A 9,673-nucleotide genomic window follows, 5' to 3' on the forward strand; every position below is an offset into this window, starting at 1 on the left:
AACCTTTCTTCCTTCACCATACCAACACAAGTTCGTACTTTCCTATGGACTGTTTCCTACCTGTAGCAGTTCTTGGAAATCCTTCAGTGACAGGTGTGGTCTCATCACTAATCAGCCACATAGCTGATTAGAGCCACCAGGTCTCTCTTAAATCAGGTTCATGGAAGCTGCCACTGGGCTTAAAAAAAAAAAGCCCTTCCACTCACCCCCTTAGGCTCAAATAGTCAAAAAAATTAAAAAAAAAAAAGAGTAAAAAAAATGAAAGTAGTGAATGGTTTGGTTTTTGTGGGGTTTTTTTTGGTTCCTACCTTGAAGCTGCTCTCTGAGGAAAGAGGATTAAATTCTCCTCATGTTCCAAAAATAATGCTTGAAAAAAAATGTGGCATTCTATAAGCTTTTTTTGAAGTGTGACTGGGCACATTACTACCATCCTCTTGAAATGACATACATTATCACAAGAACAGAGAGTGATTACTCGCTTTAAAAAACAAACCAAACATTTAGAAAGACTGATTTAAAATAAGAATTTAGTTTTAATTTAAAAAAAAAGTATTTGCTCACCTTTGAAAGACTCTTACTCTCTTGTCTGATTAGATACGTTTGCTCAGCTGATTCACTGACTATTCCTGAACCATTACAGTGTGTTGAGTTGTTACAGTGATACGATGAGCTAGCTACTGGATATGCATTTGCAACAACATCAGGTGAGTAAGAGCAGCTGGAGCATTCACGGAAGGCAGGATCTCCCAGAATACTATGTGATAGACATTGAGAAACAGATCAGAAGTCATTCCAGGGCACAACTTCAGCATATACTTTTTGCCTAAATAAACGTATCATTCCATGGCTGAAGAATCTGTTTAACAAGAAAGCTATGTTTCAGAAGAAAACTATTCTATGTTACTTCAATTAAGTATTCAGTCAATGCTGTGGACTGCATTAAAAATAATTAATTTTGATTTGGGCAATCATGCAGTTTAGCAAATATTTTAAAACAGATGTTTTATCTGTCTCCAAGTTTCAAAGCTAGTCTGCTTTGCAGTTAAAGTCCTCATTTCTGTTTAAGGTTATCAAGATTATTTGTACCTTCTTTCAGTAGGCTTTTTCTTGTGGAACAAACCAAAACCACAGTCAAACTACATGACATGAATTACATACTTGACTACAACAATGCAATCATTAAGACCTGTCTTATAATGCTGTAATAACAAAGTAGGAGTATAGCATCTTATAGGGTATAAGACATGGGCTCAAGATCGAGAATTAATAGATGAACTACAATACAGAATGACAAGGTAATCATTAACTGACCTGCATTTAACCATCACAGTTTATAAAAACATGTGCCTGGGGCATGCCTTTTTCCTTCAAATGTACACTCAACATTCCCTTCCAATTTCATCCTACAGTTTGGACAGAAACTATATGCTGAGATCTAAGTGTGATTAGTGAAAAAGGAAATTTCTCAGCTTAAGAAAGCTGAATTTAGTTTTTAAACTTGTTCACCATGAACGGGGTCAACCTCTGAATCTTTGGTAAATAATGAAAAACAGAAAACAAGAGGCTTCAGATAACATATTTCTTACTGCCTGCTGCAATTCTTACAATCATAGTTCACACACAGAGAAGGAACAAATGAACAATCAAAAAAACAACTATGGCTCAGTCCCAACAAGGGAAAACATTAATCAGAACATTATTGCTGTCTGCTGGTGGTTTTTAAATGCTAATTAATTTAATGCTAAAGCTGTAGTTTTTGTAATGCACAGGTCAGGCCATACTTCAGTGTTAAATTTCTATTACAAATCAAAATGGGTTGAAAATACTTAGATTTCATGTAGGATAAAATAAAGGCCTACAAAGAATGAAGGTGTTCACTAAGGCTCTAACCTAACTTGTTACAGTGCACCAATAACTTTGCAGAAACTGCAAAATTAATTCAGTGATTAAAAGTTCTGAGAAGCACCCAGAGAACTACGTAACATCAAAAGATTCTTACAGGACTTGATTATTTCCTATCCTGCTGTATGGGCTATCTTCTAGCTTGCTCTGCGGTTAACAATACTTTTTTAAGTCTACCATGAATGCCTTCTTTTTCCAGGCCTTATTAGAAAAAAAGCCTTTGAGAAACTTGCACCATTTTTACTAAAACTGCCTGAGGATGCATGGGTTGTGGAGCAGAGATCCAGGAGGAGCCCCATGCATCATTAAAATGTTTTACAGCATGAGAAACCTTCTTAGAGGATCTTTCTCTTCCTTTTATGTGACTATATTTACCCCAGCCTTGTCATAACACAATCATTCAAGGACTGGATTCGGCTCTTTCTAAAGTACAAACAGATTACCAGATATACACCAGAACACAACTGCAAAAACCTAAAGCATTAAGACAACGCACAAGTGTTTCTACAGTTAGAATATTAAGGCATGAAAGCCTTGACTTTATAAAAATATTCAATGTTCAAAACAAGATTAAAATCCCCCAAGAAATAAGAATCAGAAAATATACATACTTATCCAAAGATGGTTCCTGAACAAGTGGGTAGCATGTAGTTAAGTACCTAGGAAAGGCACATGCTTCTGAGGGTTCTGACCATGCCACAGTTGCCTCCGCGTGTTTTGGAACTAGTTTGACTTCTGCTGACAACTTGATGCCCTGAGAAACAAAATGGTTTTTGGCTACATGCATCTGAAGATTAATGCTGTAAGTGAAAAATACTCAACCTTGTGACGTTAACTGTCATAGGAAATCGTTAGTTTGCTCTCATCTAACAAAACATGCAAAACAATAAAGCTCACCAAAGGAAATGGAAAGAGAAACAAAACTAATGAATTCTAGGAGAACCATGATTGCTCTGGAAAGTTATTTTCTTTAATACATTTAACACGAAATATGCACTAAGGTCAGTTATGGAAAGCACAAATGTTTACTTAATAAGAGATGTAGTAAATGCTAATAAATGAATTCTTACTTTAGATTTGAACAAGATAAGCTACAATTCATAAATACAGTAGGACTACTGTAAAACCAAACTCTGGAAGCAGGTAACAAGAACGCCTTTGAGTACATATGTACTTTAAGGTAGCCCGTCCAAAATGAGTACTTCATTACATAGCCTTAAGATGTACTTGCCATCTGTTCTGAATCACCACTGGTAAAACTAGATATGTATATGTGGAAGGTGGACACTGCAATGAGACTCAGTATTTACTGACATTACATTACACAGCTTTAATCACCCTAATACATGACACTAGTCATTTCGCTAGCTGATTGTGTATTTTAGGGTAACTGCCACGCTACATGAAACCTGGGATTCTTTTCACTTGTGCAAACAAAGTTTCAGTAACTGAACAACGCACAAGGCTTTTAAAACCATTTGGAAGGTAATTTCAGTGCTTGAGCATATGAAGTGGACTCCCTGCATCCTCTGCTGGTTCAGCAGTCACTTGTATCATAAACGATTGAAGACCTCTGACAGCCTAACATAAATTACAACTAACTACAAATTTTTCTGGTTTTGAATTTACCAGGCATATCCACATATACAATGAACATCCATTAGTAACAGTGACAAATAAAACGTGAAGTTGGCACAGCTGAGTACACATATATATGAACAGCATTAGCTCAGGAAGCAGTTAAAACAAAGCATTAGTCAGCAACGGTTGAGGGCTCTTTATTCACTGAACACACACCGTACCACAGGTATCAACTGTGACTGCATGCTAACCACTTAAGACTCCCAATCCTGACCAGACCATGTGTTGCAACGCCCGTGTTACTGGTAAGAATTTGGGCACCCATCTTTAGTGACTGGGGTGTGCCCGTCCTTCCAGCTGGCTCCCCCCTCTCTGAGCAAGAAGCGGGTTTCACACTCACACTCACTGGAAGCGGTGCCTGGGGTTCAGACACAGACACAGACACAGACACAGACACAGACACAGACAGACAGACACAGACACAGACACAGACACACACACACACACACACACACACACACACACACACACACACACACACGCCCGCCCACGCGGTGCGCAGGGAACCGCCGTGCATCAGCTCCAGCTTCCTTCCCCGTTCTGCCCTCCCAGAATGCCCTTTCTCCCCCGCCCGGAACTACATCCTGACTGGAAGCGCGGTGCAAGTCACCCGCCCCACTCCTCCGGCCCTGCAGCCAGTGACAGCGGTGCAACCCGCCGCGGAACCCGGGGCCGCTACGGGCCAAGGCAGGCCGCCTCCTGATCCCATGCTGAGCGGAGGCGGCGGCTCCCCACCTCCGTTTCGCAACGGCCTAAGAGGAGCTGGGGCGTGCGAGGAGCCGCCGCCGCCGCCCTTACCTCGCCACTCGGGCCCGGGCGCGGCCGCCTCTCCGCGGACATTGCGCGGCGCAGGCCCCCGCCCCCAGGGCAGCCCGCTCCCCCTTCCCCGACCGACCCACGCTCTACGCAGCGGCGCGCTGCGATGACGTCGCCACTGAGAGGGGGGGCGGCAGGAGGTCAGTCCCGCCCCGCGGCCCGGTTGGCGGGACGAGGGCGAGCAGGGTTTTCGGAGGAAAGAGGCGGGCCCGCCGCCCAACAAAGCCCGCAGATGTGACACGAGGAAGCGGCGAGCGGCCGGGGGGCCCCAGCGCCAGTGGCGGAAGCACGCAGGGCTCCAATAGGCCTGGTGCTGTCCGAGCCGCCCTGCCGCAACGTGCAGCCGAGCTTTGTTACCAAGAGAAGGGGCCGGAGGGCATAAAGTAGGCACTTAACCAGTAACAGATCAGGTTTAAGGCACAACCAGTAGCAGTGGGAGATGAAGAGACAATACACAGGATTGGTGCCAAAGCCTCGGGGAAGAGTGGCAAAGCACAGCTCAGCGCAGTTCTTACTGACGGTTTCTCCAATTAGGGTGTCTGCTCAGCCCGTGGAAAGCTCCACTCCATGGGGTGAGACTGTAAAGTCTCACCCTTCAGCACCAAGAGCCTATTACAGACCATTTAACCACCACCAAGCTAACAGCTTTAGCAACTTTAGAGGGAAGGCCACAAGGGTTATTTCCTTCACCAAATTTGGCAGGTTACTTACCTCTATCCATCACTTTAACAACCTTAATTGCCAGCACACATTAGACAGATAGAGCATGTACTTCAGTTAAGCTAGAAGCAGATGTTTCTGGTTTTCTTGGCCTTACAGATCCTATGGATCCGTGATACTAGCTTGCATTTGAAACAAAGCAGACAGCCACTGGTACCATTTACCACCAAATATATCAGAACACCTTTTTTGAAAATCTGGTTGTACAGCTAGCTGCTAGTACAGGGTCCCAGGATGCCACAGTGACTTTTTGAAGTAATTTATTGCACTTCAGATGGAGTCCCTCCGGCAGCTCAACTTTGCTGGCACTTCCTAAAACAGAACTGATCGGACTGTTGCTAGCACTGAGCTCATACTATCCTATAACCAGCAGCTGCTTTTGTGAAAAAGCGTTCAGTTCACTTTGACACTAAGCCACTACTGCAAAACAGGAAGTGGAGGCTAAAAGCCCAGACTAAAAGGTTTGCAGCAGAAAGATAAACCGGTAATACAAAAGTAAATCAAACCAGCACAATAAGAGTATCTTTACGAAATATTAAGCACTATTTAATACTTTAAGACAAGTCTATACCAAGTCATCCCTGAACATTCTGCATTAGAAGGGACATACAAGGATCAAGGCCAGTTCTTGACTCCATACAGCATAATCCCAAAGTTAAAACAGTATCTTTGAGGGAGTTGTCCAAACATGTCAAACACTAACAGGCTCAGGCTGCAAGCATTTCCCTGAGGCCTTATTCCAATGCTTGACCACCCTTTCTGTGAATAACTCCTTCTGAGCTTCTACAGATGCATTATTAAGCCATTCCTGTTTGTCGTATCACTAGACACCTCCAGAGAAGCAGGATGACAAATAGTCATTGCAGAATAATACCACTATAACATATATCAACTACTGCATCCCATGACTTGAGCACATCATAAGTCACTCTGAGCATTACCTATTTCTGCCAGCCTTCTTTCCAGACTTCTGGCAGTTCCCAATTCAAATCAAGTTTAGGAACTTTGCCCTCTTGGACAAAATAATTCTTGCAGAGAAACAAAACAAGTTAACTTTTTTTTTTCTGAAGTAAATGGTAATAAGTTCATGTCTTAATTGTTAGACACGAATATTTGTTTTGTCTGATGAATTAAAACTCTACACACTTAGGGTTTAGAGCATTAAAGATACTTTATTTCTAAATTTAGAACATTAAAAATAGTTTATTTCTAAATTAATCAGATTTTAACATGGTATGCTTCAGCATAAAAGCTGAGTGCAAACACTGAACACAGGACAAGTGACAATTTAGTCAGAAAACTTATGAAAAGGTCAGACAGGCACTTAAGATTTAGTAGTTGAATACTTCACCCTTTAAACACCATAGCAGCCTACTTGGAATTTCACTCAACTGAGCTTTTGTTGCTGTGATTAATACAGTTCATCCACAGGTATGTTTTGTACATTTTAAATTATTCACTGAATACTACCAACATATATACACTCATATACATAATCCCAGGAGATGATTTACAGATAGTGGTTCATTTCTGCTTATTTTTTGCAAGAGGTCTTCTGAAGAGGAGAATATGCGGTTCTGCAGAAATAAAATTGAACAGTGTCAGTCTGTCCCCTAAGGCTTGATTACAGGAATTTCTTCCATTTAGCAAGTCTTGAACAATAGTTGAAGTTCACTGTCAGTAATAAACAGATTGAGAAGCCCACAAATATGGCCCCATGTGTAGTATTAACAGAACAACTTTTCAGTAACCTTACAACAGTCAAACCAGTGCTTTTGAAAGTTTTATACCAGATGTTGTTACCATTGTAAACTGAAGATACTTGCAGGATGCAAGTACTGGGAAAAATACAGAAAAAAAAAACCTATTTTTTAGTTAGTATTGTTACTAACTGTCTCTCCACAGTAGTCTACTTGCCAAACTCTGTTACTTTAACTTATACTAGGAAACTGTAGTGTCAAGCATCAACAAAAGCCACTTAATACAGCCATTTTACATTATTAACCTGACTTAAATGTAAACTCTTCCAAAAAAGCCTAAGATGTCAAATGTGGTCAGGTAAGGGAAACACTGGAAGGTTACACTAATTTCTTCTTGGAACTTCATATTGGTGGAATTCACCTGTCACCAGTTACCTTTTAGTCAGGCTTGTCAAGGGTAAGTTACCTTGAATGGCTGTTTTCATCCCATCTGGTAGAGTTTTAGGGCTTCACACTCTAATAACTGAGAAACTGCTTTAAAGTGCTGCTTTTAGTAGGCTCTGTAAGTAGAGTTCAAACCGTACCGCAGAGATTTCAGGACATTGTCTACCTGACCATCTATTAAGTTTTTGCATAAAAAGTAGGTATGTCACATTTTTTGCTTTAAAGATATGGTACTGCATAAAATTTGCTTCAGTCGCCAAGCTACTGGTATTATTCAGGAGGTCACAAGAAACCTACTTCTATAGGCAGAGGTAAGAACAGTTTCCAGTCTGGCATGTTTTGTCTACATGTATGTCCTCATACCCAGGACAAGGTTGGCATTTTACAGTTCTGGGAGGAAGATATGAAGGTTTAAAATAAAGGGTGTTATGTTGCCTTTGTGGAAAAAAGGCTAAAATAGCAAGGAGATAAGAGGAGTGAATTCCAGCTGGTTTCCACAGCAGGAGAAATTATGCACTACACACTTCAGCTGAGCACCAGGCAGTTGACATTTTAGACATTTTTTGCTCATGTAGTTCTGCTCAGATGTGCTTACCTGGCTCATGGATCATATAGTGAACCCAGCCAAGACTCTGCTGAACTCCAAGTCGTCTCCACTCCTCTTCAGACATCAGATGGGATTTTGGCACTTGTTTTGAAAGTTCTCTGGGCAGCACTACATGTCTGTAAAGATTTAATTATTAAACACACACAATATACAGTAATGCTTGCATACAGTAGAAAACTTGCACAAATCTATACTGTAAGACAGTAAGCAAGTTCAGTTATGAATACCCATGTTCTCAGTAGAGAAGCCTTGGGTACTAACCCATACCACTAATTTGACTATGAAGCACCTGTCCCAAAACCCAGTTTTAAAACCACTTTGTCTACTAAACATTACTTCTATAATGCAACTGTGTATTGAAACAGTCAGCCTAGTTCCTAAATCATTCTACACATATGTGTTCCTGGTAACTGGCTATATCTATTTCAAAAATAAGGCCTTTGAAATTTGAGAATGATTGATAAAGTCATTCTTGCTTGCATTTTAAAACGAATGGTGTATTTTCCACAGACCCTACAGTGCTGGTTTGGAAAGAACACGAACATCACTTAATCCCCTCATCTCTCAGCTGAGGAATAACTTACAAATGCCTTCCACATTTGCAGTTTTGTTTTTCATTTAACAGAAAGCAAAGCCTTCAGTCTTTTTTGATATCGTAAGAGACAGCTGGTAAGAGCTGTATCTCCACAGAGAGGAAAAGAAAACTTGATTTGTAGTAGCACTTTCAAGCGTGCCTAGAGGACTGAACCATACTGTTGTTACCAGCTATAATCCAGAAGTGGTGCTGTAACACGGCTTTGAAAACTAGCAGTTACAACGCTGACTGGAAGGCTTTATGATCTGCACTTATTAGTGCTGTGTTTTGACGTCGCCTTAAGGAATACCTTCGAACCCGGCGCTTTAATAAACGCGTGCTTCACCCGCATTCAGAGCGCGAAATGGGACAGCACAAAGCGGTGCCCTGAACTACGAAGTACGCTCTCCCTGTTCCAGTTCTCTATGGCACCGAACGCGGCGCAGGGCGGGCCACGTCCGCCGCGGTTGCTGCTAAAGCCATCAGCGGAGAGGATGCCTGTGGCCACCCCAGGGGCTCAGCGGGGGGGTCGCTGCCCAGCTGTCGGAGGCAGGAGCCGAGAGTTCACCGCCGGCAGCGCCGCCCTAGGCTAGCCCGGCTCCGCCACAGACATTTCGCTGGTGAGGCGCGGCGGGTCGGCCGCCGCCTCCTTCAGCACTTTCTGGCTAGGGCCTGCATGACCCGCTCACCAGAGGATGGCCCAGGAAGGCCGGCCATGACCACCCCCTCCCACCGCTGGTAGAAAGGTGCACAAAACCACCACGGAGAGCCGCGGCCGCGCCCCGTAGCCCCTCCGGCCCCACGGCAGCCAAAGCCATGCTCACTGCAGCCAGCGGCGGAGCGCAACGCCCGAGAAAGTCGCACAAGCCGCGGGAGAGGCGCCTGCCCAAGCTCCCTCCGCCCCGAAAGGCCCAGCAGGAACCCGTTGCTGATTCCCCCAGCAGCCTCGTACCGGTACTCGTACTGTTCGTCAGAGTACTTGTCGGAATAGTAGATTTGACTGGAGTCCATAGCTGGCTGCGGCAGTGAGACCGTACCGAACGAACCCTCCCCACAAACACCACGAACCCTAACCCACTTCCCCACCCCGCTACCGTTTGAATCCAACTGCTCAACTCCTATTGGCGAGGCAGGGAGAGCCAATAGCGTGTCACGCCGCCTTGCCCGTCGAACCGCCGCGTGACTCTAATGCCCGCCCACCAATGGCCGGAAGCTGTCGGGGAGCCTTACGTCAGAGATGACGATTAGGCGAAGGGCGGGGCGCAGGGT

At 43.5% G+C, this 9,673-nt stretch overlaps 2 protein-coding genes across 5 annotated transcripts in view; both read right to left on the reverse strand.

Moving 5' to 3' along the window:
• The window catches only part of SECISBP2 (SECIS binding protein 2), a 29,561-nt gene extending 25,111 nt beyond the window's left edge, over positions 1-4,450 (reverse strand). For 3 of the 4 annotated variants that reach the window (XM_062609829.1, XM_062609828.1, XM_062609827.1), the window contains exons 1-3: positions 4,342-4,450; positions 2,514-2,656; positions 562-754 (exon numbers count right to left, since the gene is read on the reverse strand). In XM_062609829.1, coding sequence (XP_062465813.1) covers positions 562-754; positions 2,514-2,656; positions 4,342-4,383 — 378 coding nt within the window. In that variant the 5' untranslated portion in view covers positions 4,384-4,450. Of the gene's footprint in view, positions 1-561; positions 755-2,513; positions 2,657-4,341 lie in introns of those variants that run through there. The other variant, XM_062609830.1, reaches the window with a different exon arrangement.
• Positions 4,451-6,598: 2,148 nt separating this feature from the next.
• Positions 6,599-9,462, reverse strand: CKS2 (CDC28 protein kinase regulatory subunit 2). Its single transcript, XM_062609826.1, has 3 exons — positions 9,357-9,462; positions 7,819-7,946; positions 6,599-6,656 (listed from the first exon to the last, which is right to left on the reverse strand). Exons 1-3 carry the CDS (start codon positions 9,413-9,415, stop codon positions 6,604-6,606), a joined length of 240 nt encoding a protein of 79 aa, XP_062465810.1. The 5' UTR covers positions 9,416-9,462; the 3' UTR covers positions 6,599-6,603.
• Between the last annotated feature and the right edge of the window lie 211 nt (positions 9,463-9,673).

This window comes from Pezoporus occidentalis, unplaced genomic scaffold, assembly GCF_034315485.1.
Source record: "Pezoporus occidentalis ecotype Australia unplaced genomic scaffold, CSIRO_AGI_Poc_V1 ctg141, whole genome shotgun sequence".
NCBI classification, from domain to species: Eukaryota; Metazoa; Chordata; class Aves; order Psittaciformes; family Psittacidae; genus Pezoporus; species Pezoporus occidentalis.

Bases quoted from the DNA above. Each gene is read 5' to 3' on its own strand.
- CKS2 (XM_062609826.1), bottom strand. From the start codon at position 9,415: ATGGACTCCAGTCAAATCTACTATTCCGACAAGTACTCTGACGAACAG. The intron at 7,947-9,356 runs GTACGAGGCTGC...AAATCTTTACAG, and splicing joins GACGAACAGTACGAGTACCG to ACATGTAGTGCTGCCCAGAG. The intron at 6,657-7,818 runs GTAAGCACATCT...TTATTTCTGCAG, and splicing joins CTATATGATCCATGAGCCAG to AACCGCATATTCTCCTCTTC.